This window comes from Blennius ocellaris (genome assembly GCF_963422515.1).
Source record: "Blennius ocellaris genome assembly, chromosome: 4".
Taxonomy (NCBI): Eukaryota; Metazoa; Chordata; class Actinopteri; order Blenniiformes; family Blenniidae; genus Blennius; species Blennius ocellaris.
This window is the reverse complement of record NC_137653.1, coordinates 2,811,785-2,830,193: the sequence shown is the minus strand read 5'-3', so window position 1 is coordinate 2,830,193 and position 18,409 is coordinate 2,811,785. Positions and strand designations below refer to the sequence as shown.

The 18,409-nt window shown below is 45.4% G+C and overlaps 1 protein-coding gene across 3 annotated transcripts in view; it reads left to right on the top strand.

Moving 5' to 3' along the window:
• LOC308129802 (dedicator of cytokinesis protein 3-like) overlaps nucleotides 1–17,680 on the top strand; it is a gene marked incomplete at both ends in the record, with an annotated part of 109,850 nt that extends 92,170 nt beyond the window's left edge. The window contains 31 exons of one of the 3 annotated variants that reach the window (XM_080495889.1): nucleotides 182–374; nucleotides 834–961; nucleotides 1,378–1,524; nucleotides 3,538–3,636; nucleotides 4,789–4,883; nucleotides 4,987–5,062; nucleotides 5,882–5,982; nucleotides 6,366–6,424; nucleotides 6,652–6,800; nucleotides 6,884–6,969; nucleotides 7,124–7,150; nucleotides 7,808–7,903; nucleotides 8,129–8,189; nucleotides 8,260–8,353; nucleotides 8,929–9,077; nucleotides 9,269–9,355; nucleotides 9,712–9,816; nucleotides 10,138–10,279; nucleotides 10,384–10,550; nucleotides 11,384–11,470; nucleotides 11,560–11,739; nucleotides 11,827–11,910; nucleotides 12,687–12,803; nucleotides 12,905–13,014; nucleotides 14,428–14,500; nucleotides 14,664–14,745; nucleotides 14,874–14,992; nucleotides 15,343–15,430; nucleotides 15,512–15,631; nucleotides 16,228–16,313; nucleotides 17,030–17,680. In XM_080495889.1, coding sequence (XP_080352015.1) covers nucleotides 182–374; nucleotides 834–961; nucleotides 1,378–1,524; nucleotides 3,538–3,636; nucleotides 4,789–4,883; nucleotides 4,987–5,062; nucleotides 5,882–5,982; nucleotides 6,366–6,424; nucleotides 6,652–6,800; nucleotides 6,884–6,969; nucleotides 7,124–7,150; nucleotides 7,808–7,903; nucleotides 8,129–8,189; nucleotides 8,260–8,353; nucleotides 8,929–9,077; nucleotides 9,269–9,355; nucleotides 9,712–9,816; nucleotides 10,138–10,279; nucleotides 10,384–10,550; nucleotides 11,384–11,470; nucleotides 11,560–11,739; nucleotides 11,827–11,910; nucleotides 12,687–12,803; nucleotides 12,905–13,014; nucleotides 14,428–14,500; nucleotides 14,664–14,745; nucleotides 14,874–14,992; nucleotides 15,343–15,430; nucleotides 15,512–15,631; nucleotides 16,228–16,313; nucleotides 17,030–17,680 — 3,858 coding nt within the window. Of the gene's footprint in view, nucleotides 1–181; nucleotides 375–833; nucleotides 962–1,377; nucleotides 1,525–3,537; nucleotides 3,637–4,788; nucleotides 4,884–4,986; nucleotides 5,063–5,881; nucleotides 5,983–6,365; nucleotides 6,425–6,651; nucleotides 6,801–6,883; nucleotides 6,970–7,123; nucleotides 7,151–7,807; nucleotides 7,904–8,128; nucleotides 8,190–8,259; nucleotides 8,354–8,928; nucleotides 9,078–9,268; nucleotides 9,356–9,711; nucleotides 9,817–10,137; nucleotides 10,280–10,383; nucleotides 10,551–11,383; nucleotides 11,471–11,559; nucleotides 11,740–11,826; nucleotides 11,911–12,686; nucleotides 12,804–12,904; nucleotides 13,015–14,364; nucleotides 14,501–14,663; nucleotides 14,746–14,873; nucleotides 15,026–15,342; nucleotides 15,431–15,511; nucleotides 15,632–16,227; nucleotides 16,314–17,029 lie in introns of all 3 variants that reach the window. The other 2 variants (XM_080495888.1, XM_080495887.1) reach the window with 2 other exon arrangements.
• Nucleotides 17,681–18,409: the final 729 nt, after the last annotated feature.

Below are 18,409 nucleotides of genomic sequence, written 5' to 3'. Positions count from 1 at the left end.
TCTCCTCTGTCCTCTCTCCTGTCTTCCCTCTCTCTCTTCTGTCCTGTGTCTCCTCGGTCCTCTCTCTTTTCCATCCTCTGTCCTCTCCTTTCTGTCTCCTCTCACTTCTCCTCTCTGCCTTCTGTCCTTTTCTCTTCTCTCTGTCCTCTCTGTCCACTTTGCACTCTGTCCTCTCCCCCAGGCGGCTCTGCTGAACTCCTTTCCGGCCATCTTTGACGAGCTGCTGCAGATGTTCACGGTGCAGGAGGTGGCGGAGTTTGTCCGCGGGACGCTGGGCAGCATGCCGTCCACCGTCCACATTGGACAGTCCATGGACGTGGTGAAGCTGCAGTCCATCGCTCGGACGGTGGACAGCAGGCTCTTCTCCTTCCCCGGTACAAGCTGACAAGCTTTTAATCACCATTTGTAACCAAACTGAGCCTAAACTTCAGCAAAACACTTCAGAGTAAAAACTGAACGATAGAAACCAGGACAGGTAACCTGATGTCCCCCAGTCCCTCTTCAAAACCTTTACTGGAGGACATCAGGACAGGTAACCTGATGTCCTCCTGTCCCTCTTCAAAACCTTTACTGGAGGACATCAGGACAGGTAACCTGATGTCCTCCTGTCTCTCTTCAAAACCTTTACTGGAGGAGGAGCTTATATTTTAATCATCATTACTGAGAGGATCTTCATTACAAATCACTTTCGAATTTGGACAAATTGTGATCATTATTGCATGTGTGTGTGTGTGTGTGTGTGTGTGTGTGTGTGTGTGTGTGTGTGTGTGTGTGTGTGCGTGTGTGTGCGTGTGTGTGTGTGCGTGCGCGTGTGCGCGTGTGTGCGTGTGCAGAGTCTCGCAGGATCCTGCTTCCTGTCGTCCTCCATCACATCCACCTCCACCTGAGGCAGCAGAAAGAACTGCTCATCTGCTCTGGAATACTGAGCTCCATCTTCACCATTATCAAGACCAGCGCCATGGTAACACACACACACACACACACACACACACACACACACACACACACACACACACACACACACACACACACACACGTTTTTTGCGTTGTCACTTCAGAAAAGTTTTACATTCAAACAGCCACGGTGTTAAAAACCATGTCCGTTCATACAAACACAGCAGAAACCCTGGAAAATGGTGATTTTCTTGTTTGGCCACTAGCGGGTGCTGTTGCCACATCATGAAACCGCCTCCGTATGCAGACAGAGAAAAGTACTGTCATCGTTGGAGCTACTTTAAACTGTCTTTTGTGGTTTTGGTCCACTTAGAATATTTGTTAAAAAAAAATAGTATCTCCACATTTGATCCAGAAAAAAAACCAAATCGTCGTCTTCCTCACTCCTCCTCTTTTCGCCCTCGACTCCGCCCCCTCCTGCAGGACACGTCGGTGCAGGAGGAGGTGGAGATGATGGTGGAGTCGCTGCTGGACGTCCTCCTGCAGACGCTGCTGTCCATCATGAGCAAGAGCCAGTCGCAGGAGGCGGTAAGGGGTCAACGCTGTCCGCAGTGCACCGCGGAGATCACTGTTAGTAACTAACAATACCACTACTTCTTCTTCTTCTTCTTCACCTCCTGCATCTCCTCATCATCGCCCCGCCTCCCGTGGAGCTGCTCGTCTTCTTCTCCTAGAGCGGGGCAATAAGCGTTCACATCCCCCCCCCCGGGGCGTGATTCTAATAAACAAGCCGGCCGTACATTGTACTGAACGTTTACAGTAATTCTGTCATGTGGAGTATTTATTACTTCCTTTGAGGTTGGGGTGGATTTAATCCCCCGTTCTTTTAATTCACAGTTTTTATTTGAGCCATATTGCCCTTCTCTAGTAATACGTCGCTCATCACTGACCCATCTTACCTGAGTCTCATCACACACCTCACAGTGGGGGGAAGATGCTCTATAATCTGGTGTTAGTGGAGGAAGATGCTCTATAATCTGGATGTTAGTGGAGGAAGATGCTCTATAATCTGGATGTTAGAGGAGGAAGATGCTCTATAATCTGATGTTAGAGTAGGAAGATGCTCTTTAATCTGGATGTTAGAGGAGGAAGATGCTCTATAATCTGATGTTAGAGGAGGAAGATGCTCTATAATCTGATGTTAGAGGAGGGAGATGCTATATAATCTGATATTATAGGAGGAAGATGCTCTATAATCTGATGTTAGATGAGGAAGATGCTCAACAATCTGATGATAGAGGAGGAAGATGCTCCATAATCTGATGTTAGAGGAGGAAGATGCTCTATAATCTGATGTTAGTGGAGGAAGATGCTCTATAATCTGATGTTAGAGGAGGAAGATGCTCTATAATCTGCATATTAGTGGAGGAAGATGTTCTATAATCTGATGTTAGAGGAGGAAGATGCTCTATAATCTGAATATTAGAGGAGGAAGATGCTCTATAATCTGGATACTAGATGAGGAAGATGCTCTATAATCTGGATATTAGAGGAGGAAGATGCTCTATAATCTGGATGTTAGAGGAGGAAGATGCTCGATAATCTGATGTTAGTGGAGGAAGATGCTCTATAATGTGGATGTTAGTGGAGGAAGATGCTCTATAATCTGATGTTAGAGGAGGAAGATGCTCTATAATCTGATGTTAGTGGAGGAAGATGTTCTATAATCTGATATTAGAGGAGGAAGATGCTCTACAATCTGGATGTTAGAGGAGGAAGATGCTCTACAATCTGGATGTTAGAGGAGGAAGATGCTCTATAATCTGGATGTTAGCAGGAAGATACAAAAAGCTCCTAAAAAGAGAGACAGCAGCTCGTCGATTGTTTTCATCTATGATAAAAACATTTTTTTAAAGCAACTAACAAATTAATCAGTTGCTAACTTATCACCATCAGAAGTTTAATTTAATTTAATTTAATTTAATTTAATCTAGGTGCTCACAGACTCAAAGAGCTTCTCCTCTCTGCTGTGACTTAGAGCTTCTTGTCTCCATCTGGTTCTCGCCATCTGCATGCATGAGTGACCATTAAAGTTGTATTTATGTGTTTATGTGTTTATATTTGAGATTAATTTCATGGACTTCATGTATGGTAAATTTAAACATGTTTATCACGACAGACCAGCGTTACTCTTTATCTTAATAAGAATATTACTATGTATTAATTGTGCATTTTAGTCCATAAAATCCACAATTTCCTTTCATTTCACTCCTGAATCATTATTTTCCCCGTTTGTGTGAAACTTTCTTCACTGCATGTACTTGTGAATGGACGTCTGGAAAGTGGAGCTTCTTTTTCTTTGTTATTGTTCGTGTAGAGAAAGTTTTAACTGTTGCTCAGCTTTCAGTGCACAAGTAGTTTTTTTAAATCAATTAAAATGAATTAAATGTATAAAAAATTACATTTTATTTGGATTTTCACTTGAATAAATCTGAATTTCGAATTGATTAAATACTGTGAAATGATGAAGCTTTCAACAGGTAAAGATTTATAACAAAACCATTTTGTTCTAACAAAGAAAAACAAAGAAAAAGTCCAGGTTTTGTCTTCACATTGTGTGGGACGTGTGTCTCCGGTGCTCAGGGCGAGTACGTGTCCTGCCTCCTGTCGCTGCTCCGCCAGATGACCGACGTCCACTTCCAGCACCTGATGGAAAACTTCCAGAGCAAAGAGGAGCTGAAGGTACAATTTAAAGTACACGTCTGCTGTTGGCACGGAGTATTTGAGATTTTGTACTTACAGGAGGATTTCGTTAAAAAAAAAAAAAAAAAAAAATTTAATTTGAGAAAATGTAAGAGTTTGATCACAGTTTTTCCTCTTGATTTATTTTTACAAGTGGATGTAACGTAATACAAATACTCAATTAGGTATTTGGTTGACTTGTACTTTTATAAGCATCATTTCCAAGTATGTTAACGTACCACTATTACTTCAGTACTTTTACATTTATGAGTAACTTCAGAGTAGTAGTAGTAGAAATACTACTAGTAGTTTTAGTAGCAGGAGTAGTAGTAGTAATAGTAGAAGTTGTGCTAGTGGCAGTAGAAGTAATAGTACTTTTAGAAGTGGTAGTAGTTTTAGTAGTAGTAGTAGAAGTAGTGCTAGTGGCAGTAGTAGAAGTAGTAGTACTTTTAGAAGTAGTCGTAGTTTTAGTAGAAGTAGTAGGAGGCATAGACGTGGTAGTATTAGTAGTAGTTTTAGAAGTAGTTGTAGTTTTAGTAGTAGTAGTAGAATTAGTAGTAGGAGTAGACTTAGTAGTAGTTATAGAAGTAGTAGTAGTAGTAGTAGTTTTCGAAGTAGTAGTAGCTAGTTGTAGTAGTTTTAGAAGTAGTTGTAGTTTTAGTAGTAGTAGTAGTAGAATTAGTAGTAGGAGTAGACTTAGTAGTAGTTTTAGAAGTATCAGTAGTAGTAGTAGTCTTCAAAGTAGTAGTAGGAGTAAATGTAGTAGTTTTAGAAGTAGTAGTATTTTTAGTAGTAGTAGTAGCAACAAAACAAAAACAATTAATTCTCAAAGCTGAATACAGTTTGATTTATGGTCGTTATTTAAGGGAACAAAGTGGATTTTAATTTTGTGATTCCTGAGCTCCATTTAAAAAAAAGAGCTTAAACCACCTTTTAAATGTTTTAAGCTTAATCTATTTTTTAAACTTATCATCCAGGTTGTTCCATAAACAAAAACTTCTATTACTTCTAATACTTCAAAGATTCAAATTCTACATTACAGTGATAGTATGAAGGCGTATTCCAGTAAGTCCACGACGTCAACGACTCGTTTTATTGCAACTTTTTCAGATGAAATCTGCATTTTTTGTTTGTTTTTCTCTCGTCTTCCAGGAGTTCCTCTTGAAGATCCTGTGTGTGTTCAGGAATCTGATGAAGCTCAGCATTTTCCCCCGAGACTGGAACGTCATGAGACTCCTGACCAGCAAGTGAGAGCAGGACACACACACACACACACACACACGCACACACGCACGCACGCACGCACGCACACACACACTCACTTTCTCTCTCTCTGTGTATCGTCTGCAGCATCATCCTGACCACCGCTCAGTATCTCTCTCCGGCTCTACACAAGAACTTCACTGAGGCCGACTTCGATTTTAAGGTGTGTAGATTAAAACAACACAACAACAACAACAACAACAAAAACTAAAAACACAGACGCAAACATCCAAACACAAGAAACTATCAGAACTGAGTGTCTCTTCTGTACACAGACGAAACAAATAATATAAAAAATGATATTTAAAAAATTATAATTAAAAAATTATATTTACAAATTTTTAATTAAAAAATTATAATTAAAAAATTATAATAACAAAATTTTATTTAAAACATTTTATAAAAAAAAAAAAATGTATGGTTCTGAAATGTATTGTGTGTGAAGACTTTCCAAAGACATTTCAAAGTAATATATAATACATTTGGTATTTTTGATTCTAAAAACCCTCGTCTCCGAACATTTTATGAATTCATTGTCAGTGAAGACTTGTGAAAACCATGATTAAAAAAAAAAAAAAAAACACAAAAACTCTTCAAGCCATTGTCTGTGTTCACTTCTAAAATCTAATCCCAGAGAACAACTTCTGAAATCCATTGTCTGTCGACGCTTTTTTAAAAAGTATTATTCAGTGTCAGTGAGCACTTCTGAGAACAACAGTGTGTGAACAATTCTGAAAACCAACATCTGAGAACAGGATCTTCTATTAACACTTTAAAAACCATTTTCTGTGAACAACTTTTGAAAACCATCACCTGTGAAAGCTTCTGGAAAAAAACCTTATTTACTGTATAACTTCTAACAACTACTGTCAGTGAACACCTCGACACTAATTTAAGGATTTTTACAGGGTGATGCGTTCAGGTGCATCACGTAACTCCGCACTTTCAATTTTCTTTTCTTTTTTTTATTATTAATATTCAGGTGTGGAACTCGTACTTCAGCCTGGCCGTGCTCTACATCAACCAGCCCAGCCTGCAGCTGGAGAACCTGAGTCCTGCCAAGAGGAAGAAGGTTCTAGACAAGTAAGAGCATTTTGTGATGAAAAATCTAAAATTTACTGTGCGTTCTTCACCCAAATCAATATTGTTTGTATCATATAAAACACACAAGATATGGAAAACTAAAAGATGCATTATATTTTTGTAAAAAAAAAAAAACTCTTTTCATTTACTTTCATGAAATAAATTCTCCTTTTTTTCATTAAATAATTTTGTTTTACCAACTTTTCACAAAAACTACTCACCCAAATTGCATGAAATTCTCGGGGATGATTTGTTGTCATCCACGGATTAATCAATTCGATTTTGGAATCTTAATCTTTCCGAGGGGGAGAAATCCCCCCAAAAAACTACAAAAATCCAATTTTCTTGTGTATTTTAACGACTTCTTGTCTTGTTGTTTCCAGATACGGCGACATGAGAGTGATGATGACCTACGAACTCTTCAGCATGTGGCAGAACCTGGGTGGGTTTCCTTCTCTCTTAACTGCAGCTGTGAATCTTTAATTGTCACATCCAGTAAACCAGCTTGAAATCCTCCTTCAACTGGAGGTAATTAGTTAGTTAGTTTGTCGATTAGGTAAAAAAAAAATTTTTCCGAGGAGAAAAATAAAAGATCATCTTGCTTTACTTTTAATTTCTCTGACTGAATGTCTGAAATTGTGCGTTGACACAACCTGCTGTGGCTCGCAGGCGAGAACAAGATCCACTTCATCCCCGGGATGATCGGGCCCTTCCTGGGCGTGACGCTGGTCCCGCAGGTGGAGGTGAGAAACATCATGATCCCCATCTTCCACGACATGATGGACTGGGAGCAACGCAAGAACGGCAACTTCAAGCAGGTAGAAAGAATGAAAAGAAAATTTTAAAATCCACCCGACGAGCCACGGAGGTCGTCCGGTGTTTATTTTGTTAATGTGTGCAGGTGGAGGCGGAGCTTATCGACAAGCTGGACAGTCTGGTGTCCGAGGGGAAGGGAGACGAGAACTACAGGGAGCTCTTTGGTTTGCTGTAAGAAGCCACGGAGCGCCTCACCCCCCCCCCCCCCCCCCCGCCTTTCTGTCTTAACCCCCGTCTGTCTGTTAAAACCACCACTCTTTTCTCTCTGATAACAAACATTAACCCCGAGTTTCTCTGACTCTGCCTCCCTGTGCTGCGGGATCAGAACGCAGCTGTTCGGGCCTTATCCCAGGTAGGATCGCTCACCTGGAGGAGGCGTGGTGGGAAAACACACTGCAGGAGAAAAGAACAAAACATTAAAAATAAAAAAATATTAAAATGGCAAAAATAACATGCAAGACAACATCGAAAATAACCTTCAAAACACAACGCATTCAAGCTGCACTATCCTCATAAATCCTTCTTTTCTGCTCCTCATAGCTACATCTTTTCTCACTGAAGATAAACAAATGTAATCAAAAGTTCTATTTCAATAAATCCAGGAGGTCCTACAAAAAACCATGTTGACGTCATGTCGCTATAACTAAATAAACTCATTATGCAGGACCACATTTATGTTTGTAGTTTAAAGTTTATAATCTCATCAGGAGATTAAACAAAACAATTTAATCTAGTTGTTTTTTGGGGATTTTTTTTTATGGTGGAGTCCGTTTCAGGAGCAAAGGTTCATTTTTAGGTGTTTTCACATGATTCTCGCCACTTTTCCTGCTTTGTTTCGGACAAACGTCATGAACATCCACACATAACGAGTCAGCGATCAGGAGGAGTGTCGTATATAATTCATTAAAAACAAATGTCAAAGATCACATATTGACAATACAGAACATCTTGTGAATTTTTGAGTATTTATGTATTTATTTATTTACTTATTTATTTATCTATTTTCAAGTTTGCTGGAGAAGATTGAGCAGGAGACGTGGAGGGAGACGGGAATCTCATTCGTCACGTCTGTCACACGGCTCATGGAGCGACTGCTGGACTACAGGTAACACACACACACACACACACACACACACACACACACACACACACACACACGCACAAATGCACGAAGATCGTCCACGTGTTGTCATTACATTTACATTAATAGTTTATATCTTATACTGCCAATAAAATGAAGTCTGGATTTTCGTTTTCAGTCTTTTTGTAGAAACTGTGTAAGACTTTAGATTTCCGACGATTAAACCTCTCTTTTCCTTGTGAACTGCAGGGACTGCATGAAGGGAGACGAGACGGAGAACAAGAAGATCGGCTGCACGGTGAACCTCCTGGTGAGACCTGAAGGTTCATCCGGAGGCGGAACCACAAGGTGCTGAGCCACTTTCACTTGTGTCTCCTCAGAATTTCTACAAGTCGGAGATCAACAAGGAGGAGATGTACATCCGCTACATCCACAAGCTGTGTGACATGCATCTACAGGCGGAGAACTTCACTGGTAACGTTATTTACTTATTTATTTATATATATTATTTGTCTTGTTCCGGCTGTTGCCATATGTTTTCATACTCTTTTATTTATCACACACAACGATTATATATAGTGTAACAAGCAGTGAAATGCTTTGAGGACACGTTTTCCACCGAAACGACAGTTTTTATAGGATGGAAGAGTAGAAAAATAAATACAATTTAGAACATAATTAAAGGAAATAGCACACTATATTTGAAAAGTAATAAAGAAAAGGAGATTAAGGCTCTTTTTTCTGTGTTTTATGGCATTTTTCAGTCACATTATTCTATTTTCAATGGTGAATTTTGTTAATATTTTGAGCCATTTTCTCCCTGGTTTATTTTTTTTGTCATATTTCTGCAATTATCAGTGTCTTTTTGGAGTAATTCTGTGTTTCTCTGTGTCTTTTCTATCCAGTCAAACATAAAATCCTCACCGTGCGTTTCTGCAAAGTTGATTTATTTATTTTCCTGTTGCAGTGGCTTTGATTCGCTCCGGTATCTCTCGCATACTTTCCCTCCCTGGCGTTGAGAGTAACTGTGTTTTTCCTGCTCGCCACAGAGGCTGCGTTCACGCTGCTGTTGTACTGGGAGCTGCTGCACTGGGACGAACGGCCGCTGAAGGAGTTCCTCCACTACCCCGCCCAGGCCGAGTGGCACCGCAAGGAGGGGCTCTGCCGCAAAGTAATCCACTACTTCAACAAGGGAAAGGTACTCGGCACAAACGTCTCTAAATGTTAAGTTCTAGCATCCAGAATGAGACGGTCAAACTGATGAAGATACATTATTGCTGTCAGTGTTTCAACTGTGTCTGTTTTGCGTGTTAGAATCTTTTCCAAGATGTTATCTGTTATGTCATGTGTGTGTGTGTGTGTGTGTGTGTGTGTGTGTGTCCTCTGCAGTGTTGGGAGTACGGGATCCCTCTGTGCCGGGAACTGGCCTTCCAGTACGAATCTCTGTACGACTACCAGAGTCTCAGCTGGATACGGGTGAGATTCAGCGCAAACCTCGAAGTCGACTCACTTTTATTTATTCACGTTGCACATTGAATAAGTCATTCGCTCCCGTCTCGCTTTGTTTGGATCAAATTATAACATTCTGACAGTGGGACTTTATGTATTTATTTATTTTTGTACCATCTGCGACTTCTGTCTCAACGTCAAAACCGTCCAGAGACGAATGTCCTCAGAAAGGTGTTTTCTTAAATGATATAAAAAGTTTCTAAGCCCCGCCCCTTTTTGGTGGGAATTTCAAGCTTTAGTTCAGGTTTTGTGGCTTCGTAGAGATTTCATTTGTGACTTGTTATTCTGTCCGTTTGACTTGAGTTGGTTTGACGTGTGTGTAGAAAATGGAGGCGGCGTACTACGACAACATTATGGAGCAGCAGCGTCTGGAGCCCGAGTTCTTCCGCGTGGGATTTTACGGCAGGAAATTCCCGTTCTTCCTCCGAGTGAGTGCAGCCGTCACGTGTTCAAACCTTCACCGATGCACAATAACATGATTAAAAAGCTTTAAAGATGGATGTTTTGATCCCCCCCCCCCCCCCCCCCCCCAAAAAAAAAATCTATGTTTTCAGAAGTGGACTGCAGAAGGATTCAGATACAATCATTTGTTCGCTGTAGTTTGTCATGAAAACGTCACAAAATACTAATTTATTGACACAGTTCAATCCTAAATATGAGAATCTCATAGTAAAGAAGATTTGATAATGTATCAAGCCGATGAGAGTCAGAAACAGACACGCCTGTATTTGCTCTTTGAATCTCACCAGAACAAAGAGTTCGTCTGCCGCGGCCACGACTACGAGCGGCTGGAGGCCTTCCAGCAAAGGATGCTGGGAGAATTCCCCCAAGCCATCGCCATGCAGCACCCGAACCAACCCGACGAGGCCATCCTGCAGTGCGACGCTCAGTGTATCCTTCCTTCTGCCGCGTTCCGTCCCGTCGTAACTCATAGAACCTGTGTGAGACTGAGCTCCTCCTGTGTCCCGGTCTGACCTTTGACCCGCCGGCCTCAGACCTGCAGATCTACGCCGTCACCCCGGTACCGGACAGCGTCGGGGTCCTGCAGATGGAGCGCGTGCCGGACCGCATCAAGAGCTTCTATCGGGTCAACAACGTGCGGCGGTTCCGCTACGACCGGCCGTTCCACAAGGGACCCAAAGACCGAGAGAACGAGTTCAAGGTGAGACCGGAGGCGGGACTTTAGTCTCGTTGGACTGGAGACGACGTGGAGAGCTGGGGAGAGAAGAAGAGAGCTGGAGAGAGTGGGAGAGAGTAGGAGAGAGCATGAGAGAGCAAGAGAGAGTGGGAGAGAGCAGGAGAGCGTAGGAAAGAGCTGGAGAGTGTAGGAGAGAGCAAGAGAGAGTAAGGGAGAGCAGGAGAGAGTATGAGAGAGCAAGAGAGAGTAGGAGAGAGCAGGAGAGTGTAGGAGAGAGCTGGAGAGAGCTGGAGAGCGTAGGAGAGAGCAAGAAAGAGCAGGAGAGAGTGGGAAAGAGCAGAACAGAGTAGGAGAGAGCTGGAGAGATCAGGAGAGCGTAGGAAAGAGTGGGAGAGAGTAGAAGGGAGCGTGGGAGAGAGCAGGGGAGCGTAGGAGAGAGCTGGAGAGAGCAAGAGAGAGCAGGAGAGCATAGGAAAGAGTGGGAGAGAGTAGGAGAGAGCTGGAGAGCATAGGAGAGAGCATAGGAGAGAGCGGGAGAGAGTAGGAGAGAGCGGGAGAGAGCTGGAGAGTGTAGGAGAGAGCAGGAGAGTGTAGGAGAGAGCTGGAGAGAGCAGGAGAGCATAGGAGAGAGCTGGAGAGTAGGAGAGAGCGGGAGAGAGATGGAGAGTGTAGGAGAGAGCAGGAGGGAGCTGGAGAGCATAGGAGAGAGTAGGAGAGAGCAGGAGAGCGTAGGAGAGAGTAGGAAAGAGTAGGAGAGAGCAGGAGAGCGTAGGAGAGAGCACCCGCCCCCCCACCTCCCACCTCCCAACTACTATTTCTAACTAACTTGTCCAACTCTGTCTGTTGCTGTGATTCAGAGTCTGTGGATCGAACGGACGACTCTGATCCTCACTCACCCGCTGCCGGGAATCTCACGCTGGTTTGAGGTGGACAAGAGAGAGCTGGTGAGTGTCTCCATCTGTCCATCCGTCCATCCATCCATCCGTCCATCCATCCATCCACCCATAACCCCCCCCCCGCCCGTGTGTCCCAGGTGGAGGTGAGTCCGTTGGAGAACGCCGTCTCGGTGGTGGAGAACAAGAACCAGGAGCTTCGGACCCTGATCAGTCAGTACCAACACAAGCAGCTGCACGGCAACATCAACCTGCTGAGCATGACGCTGAACGGCGTGATCGACGCCGCCGTCAACGGAGGCATCGCCCGATACCAAGAGGTGGGAGCAGGAGTCAGCGTCTGGAACGCGTCTGGAACGCTGACTCGGCGAATTGTGGTTTTCATTGGTGTGTGTGTGTGTCTCCAGGCCTTCTTCGACAAGGAGTACATCAGCAGCCACCCTGAAGACACAGACAAGATCACGCAGCTCAAAGACCTCATGCAGGAGCAGGTGAGGCGTTTCCTCTCTCCTGTCAGAGCGTCGCTGCGGCGCCTCCTGCTGGATCACTGCGTTTAGTAGAGAGGAATGTTAGAATGTCGTATACAGGCTTCTTGCAGTAAAGATCTCGCACTTTGCGAAATGTTTTCACACTTTAGCTGCAGATAATTGGTGAAATGCACATTTAAACACACCGAGTTTCTGTTTCTTACTGAGAAACTGCAATTCCAATTCCAAAAAAGCTCAGACAAGTATATCAGAGTAAAATATATATGTATTTCCTGAGATGGAGCGACTCATTAGGTTCCAAATACACGTATCTAGTTTAGTTGTGTTTTTTTTAAACATTTAAAGTCCAAAAGATTGTTTGCATCACTCGGCCTCCCAAAAATATATACTAAAGAGTAACTTTATATTATTTGATTGGATTTAATTCATCAGGGTAATTAAGGCATCATTTAAGATTGAGAGGTTCCTCTTGACCTCTTTTGCAAATGATTTGACTGGTTTGACAGAAGTCAATGGTTTGTTGATGAGCTCACGTTCAGTGAGAGAGCGCCCCCCTGTGGTGATTTAGTGTACTGTGTGGGGAACGTGTGGTTTAAAGTCAAACATTATTTACACCTCGCTCATTATTACTTCATTAATTGTTGTTTCTTCCACATGTAAACAAGCACCGAGTATCTATTGTGTTATTTATTTTTTGTAAATGTTAGTTTTGTGTCTCGGGGCTTATATTGTTCAAGGATTTACTTTAAAAAAATATATAATTCTGTGTTTCCACGCAGGTTCACATCCTGGGCGTCGGCCTGGCCGTGCACGAGAAGCTGGTGCACCCAGAAATGCGTCCCCTGCACAAGAAGCTGATCGATCAGTTCCAGATGATGAGGAGCAGCCTCTGCCATGTGAGTGTGTGTGCGTGTGTGTGTGTGTGTGTGTTTGTGTGTGTGTGTGTGTGCGTGCACAGTGTGATTATTCAGAGCAGTGCTTCTATGTGGCCTTGCAGGGTCTCCCCGGTCTGGATAAAGCCGCTCTGGTAGGAAGTGTCCCCAGAGGCATCCTGGCCTCCCACGGCCCCATGAGCCCCGAGAGCTTCAAGCTGATGCACCGACACAGGTAGGACACGCCCCCGCCGGCTCGTCCCCCAGGGGTCCTCCAGGGGTCCTCCAGGGGTCCTCCAGGACCGGCTGCAGCTCTGTCTTCACTCTGTCCATTCGTCTTTTCACTCTCAGTCCACTCATCTTTTCCTTCTCGACACAACGTATCGTTCTTTCACTCCTGCTTTCTCTCATTCTTGAATGACGCCACAAGTAAAGGTACTCGGACAATAAACATTTAAAATATATATATATATAATTAGTTTGTAAAAGTATCAGTGAGTGTCTGATGAGACACGATGTCACTTGAACACATATTTCATCCTCCTCTTCATCACCAGCTACTTCTTTATTTTAAATGTTTGTTTTTTTTTATTTGATTGGCTTTGTTTTAACAGATCATGTTCAGTCACTACACATATATTTATATACTGCCAAAATGTACATAATCATTTCATTATAGTCCCACAGCAGAACTGAAAACACTCGCACACACAACCTCCCGTCCTAAAAATTTTTTAAAAACAAAACACATAAAACACATCGGTCGTCAGATTCTCAGATGTGGAGGAACTTCATCCTTTTGACTTTGAAGAGACGTTGCAAAGTTTATTGGAAAATCAGCTGCTGCTTATTAATCATCTTCACTCCCTTCTCCCTGTCCATGTCTCTGCTCCGTGCACGCTCTCTCTCCTCCGTGCACGCTCTCTGCTCCGTGCACGCTCTCTCTCCTCCGTGCACGCTCTCTCTGCGCCGTGCACGCTCTTTCTCCTCCGTGCACGCTCTCTCTCCTCCGTGCACGCTCTCTCTCCTCCGTGCACGCTCTCTGCTCCGTGCACGCTCTCTCTCCTCCGTGCACGCTCTCTCTGCGCCGTGCACGCTCTCTCTGCTCCGTGCACGCTCTCTCTCCTCCGTGCACGCTCTCTCTCCTCCGTGCACGCTTCCACAAACTCTTCGCGCATGTTTCTGCTCACACTTTCTGCAATTTTGCACTTTTTTCCTTCTTTTTGGTTTGTACTCTGCACGGCCTGTTTCCTCCTCCTCCTCCTCTCCCTCATCTTCCTCTACTCCTTCCTCTCCCTCATCTTCCTCTCCTCCTTCCTCTCCTCTCTCCTCTTCCTGCTCTCCCTCTTCTCCCTCCTCTCCCTCGTCTTCCTCTCCTCCTTCCTCTTCCTCGTCTTCTTCATCTCCCTTCTCTCCCTCTCCTCTTTCCTCTTCCTCGTCTTCCTCTCCTCCCTCATCTTCCTCTCCTCCCTCCTCTTCCCCGCCTCTCTTTCCTCCCTCCTCTCCCTCGTCTTCCTCTCCTCCTTCCTCTCCTCCTTCCTCTCCTCCCTCCTCTTCCTCGCCTGCCTCTCCTCCCTCCTCTCAGCCCCATTGCTGTTCTGACTGCGGTTGGAAACTCCTCCTCCTCTCTGTCCTCCCACACCTCCAGTGAGACGGGGAATCTTCTGATCCTGGCCGACGGGATGGTGGTGGAGCACGCCGAGGACTTCTACCGCATGCAGGTCAGAGTTCATCCTCAGTTTATCGTCCTCATCAAAGTTCGCAATTTCAATCGACGTTGACGACGAGAACTTTGCGGCTCTAAAGCGTCTTCCGGTTTAGCGTTTTGAAGTGTTTTTCCTGTGGCGTCAAGTCCTGAACGCCTCGCGTCTCGTGTCCCCGCAGGCCAGCCCCTCCTCCTCCAGTCTTAGCTCCACCCACTCCGCTCCCTCCCAGATGATTAACTCCGCCCCCTCCACCATCAGAGGTGAGGACATATTGCGTCACGGGGCGCCGGGCAGTGTTTTGTTTTTTTTGAATAGCACCTCGGTATTTTGTAGTCTCACCCAGCTGTTTTAAAGTCCCGTCACTTCCTGTCTTGTTCCCCCGGGGCAGTCGGCTCGCCGTCTCTGCCCGACAAATACAGGCACAACCGGGAGATGCTGATGCTGCTGCCGCCGCACAGGGAGCGGCCGAGCAGCGCCATGTACAGCAACATCACTGAGAACGGACAGGTATGGAGGGGAACGACGACTTATTGCACTCCCGTCAGGGTCTAACACGATAACGACACGCCAGAAGGAATCCACCTCCTCAGCTGCTTCGGATCAGTGAGAACGGAAGCTGAAGTTGAAGCTCCATCGATGTCCATCAATCCTGACTGTTGTGGTGAAAAGGCCACATCAGCCGAACAGCTGTACTCAAAGTTTCTCGTCCCCAATCTGTGTATTTTCTCCTGATTTCTTCTGATCAGTGCAGATCAATGGTCTTCTGGTGTTTTTACTGTATAAAAGATCAGTCGGTGCGTCCGTGCCTTTAACATTGAATATCTGCGATTCTCTCCGTCCCGTTTCTTCCTCCTCAGCCTACAAACCTTCAGCGGGCATTGTTCCACCAGGTGATCGGTCCGTGTAAACCCTGCAGTGACCCCAACCTGTCTGTGGCTGAGAAAGGTACACACACACACACACACACACACACACACACACACAGGACCAACATGACCCCCCCTCCTCCCTTGCTTCCTCCGTCAGTGCTCACCACCCCCAGCAGCTGGAGTCTGGACAGCGGGACCAGAGAAGCCCTCCCCTTCCTCTCCGCCCACGTCGGCAGCGTCATGGCGCCCCCGGTCCCGCCACGCAACGTCCCGCCTGGTAGGAAAGCAGCCCCGTGTGTGAATCCCCTGATATGATGGGCTTTGGTTTTTTTGTTTTTGTTTTTGTTTTTCACAGGTTTAGATTTCGTTTGAAGATTTTTTTCCTCGACAGACTCGTCAAACTCCACATTTTTGTATTTGTAGGTTCGCAGAGCTTCAGTCATGTTGAATTCAAGTTTCCAGGAGATCTAAAGCATGAAAAACTCCTCCTCCCGTCCACCTCTGCTCCCCTCGTCACTTGTACGGCGGCCCAGGAGGGTCACGGTGAAAAATTAGCCGCGGAAATAAAAAAAACACAAATACAAAAGTATCAACTCGAATACAAAAGTAGCAAAAAGTAACAACACAAATACAAAACTTGCAACATAAATACATTTGAAACACAAAAAGTTACAACGTGACAACGAAATGATTGACGTTTCCAAGCAACCGTACACTCCTCCACCTCCTCTTCTTATCACTCCTCCTCCACCTCCTCCCGCTGCTCTTCCTCCTCCTGCTCCTCCTCCTCTCTCTCTTCTTCTCTCCAGTCTGAGGCGAATGAGTGTGAGTGTGGCGATCTCTCAGTCAGTCCTGCTGTGTCTCCCCCTGTAGGCCAACACCTGTCGATGCACTTTGACGCTTTCCACCACCAGGTCAGCGACCTTCCTCCAGCTCTCCCTGCGCGCTCCTTAAGAAAGGTATCCTCCTCCTCCTCCTCCTCCTCCTCCTGCTCCTCTTCTTCCTCCTCCTGCTCCTCCTCCTCTTCTTCCTCCTGCTCCTCCTCCTCACTCCTGCTGTTTGTCTGGATGCGCGTCTGTCTCTCTCTCCGTCTGCACTCCCTGATGAAACCACTTTTTTTTTTCTTTTTTTTTTTTTTAACCACTCTATTGACTCGTCGTTCTCTACGGTTTTTGGACATCCTGCATGATTGTGGCTCACAAAAAAAACCCACAAACTTTTTGTGATTTTTTTTTTTTTTTTTTTTTTTTAAGGCTCATGAAGAGTTTGTTTTTGTCCATTTCGTGGGAGGAAGATGCTCTAAAAATCTGTTGTGAAGATTGTTTGTTTCCCTAATCTGAGGTTGTACCGAAGCTCACGCTTCAGTTTTAATGTGGCTGAATCACGATAACTGAACGTCTGTCGTCTTTCCGTCTTGTCTTCCTGTTCTCTGGACTTTTTTCACATTTGTTTCAACCTTTTTTGTCCTTTTTTTTTTGTCTTTCTTGAAGGTAATTTGATTTTTGTCACAAAAGCTTTGTGTTTATTCACATGTTTCCAGGTCAAATATGTGTTTGGCAGATTGCGTTGAATATGTTGTGTAGGAATTCTGGAGCTGCTGCAGAAACCTGGAACTCAGTTTAAATGTGACTAACTGGGTCTAACTAACCCCCCCCCCCCCTCTCTCTCTCTCCAGTCCCCCCTGCACCCTATACCTGCCTCGCCCACCAGTCCGCAGTCCATCCTGGATGGCAGTAACTCCACCCTGTCGGGCAGCGCCAGCTCCGGAGTCTCCTCCCTCAGCGACAGTAACTTCGGGGGCCCCGCCTCCTCGTCGGACGCCGGGGCGAGCCGCAGCGACACCCTGGAGTCGGCGCCCGGCAGCCAGGCCTGGACCACCGACCAGGAGGACCTGGACTCGCCCTACCAGCCCGTCAGGTGCAGCGTCTCCGAGCCCGAGGTCCTGGACGGCGCGAAGCCGCCGCCCTGCCGCAGCCACTCCGCCCCGGTGGGCGTGGCCCCGGCTCAGCCCCCGCCCCCGGGTCCGGGTCCGGCCCCGCCCGGGTCGCAGCAGGACGGCCCGCCGCACCTCCTCTACCACCACCACCACCACCACTTCCACCCCCACTACATCCCCCACCTCCCGCCCCTCTACCAGCTCCACGAGCCGCCCCCCGCCCTGCCCCCGAAGCCCTACACCCGGGAGGGCTGCATCCCCGAGGAGGACCCCCAGGCCGCGCCCCCCGCCCCCCGCCCCATGCCGCGCAAGATCTCCCAGCCCATCATCGCCGCCACCAAGGACGAGCAGGCCAAGGTGGCGTGGGAGCACGGCGTGAGCGAGGAGTGAGGCGCCGAGATCCAACTGACCCCGCGTGCTGCCCGCGAGCACCGCGGCCGACGGCCCCTGAACGCATCGCCATCAAGACGCCGACCTCGACGATCTCTCCGTCTCATGAAGATCTTTATTTAAATTAAAACACTTGCACAGGGATTGTACATCCTGGGTTTTACCTCGCTCTGCAGATTGAAGGAGGAAAAACAAAAGAGGCACTTTAGCGACACAAGCTGGAGTCTGGCGGCGGGGATGAATGCACACCCAGACGTCACGTTCTGGATTTAGATTCTGGATGATTTAAAGCTGCACGCCGACGTCGATCTCCACGTTACGGCACGAGATCAACAAAATCACGTTTCCCTTCATGTCACTTGATTTTACAGGAAAACATCAACTTCTGTTTTTTTTATTCAAACGAATGATTTTTTTTTTTTTTTTTTATGTCCATGAGTCTTAATATACAGATTACACATGAAATTACATTATAATGCGATTGTCGACGGAGGGAAAAAATAATAATGATAAATATATATATGTGTGTTTGGTTTTTTTTCAGTTAAATAAGTTAAAAAATTCTGAATTTTAAGCCGGTGTCGCACATAATTATCCAAAATTCAAAAGCATCATCAACGTTCATGAGTTTACTTAATGGAAAATCAAACAACATGTTCATTTGTAGCATTTTATTCCAGTTATATGAAATTTTTTTCCAAAAATGCATTTATTATCATATTTAAATCC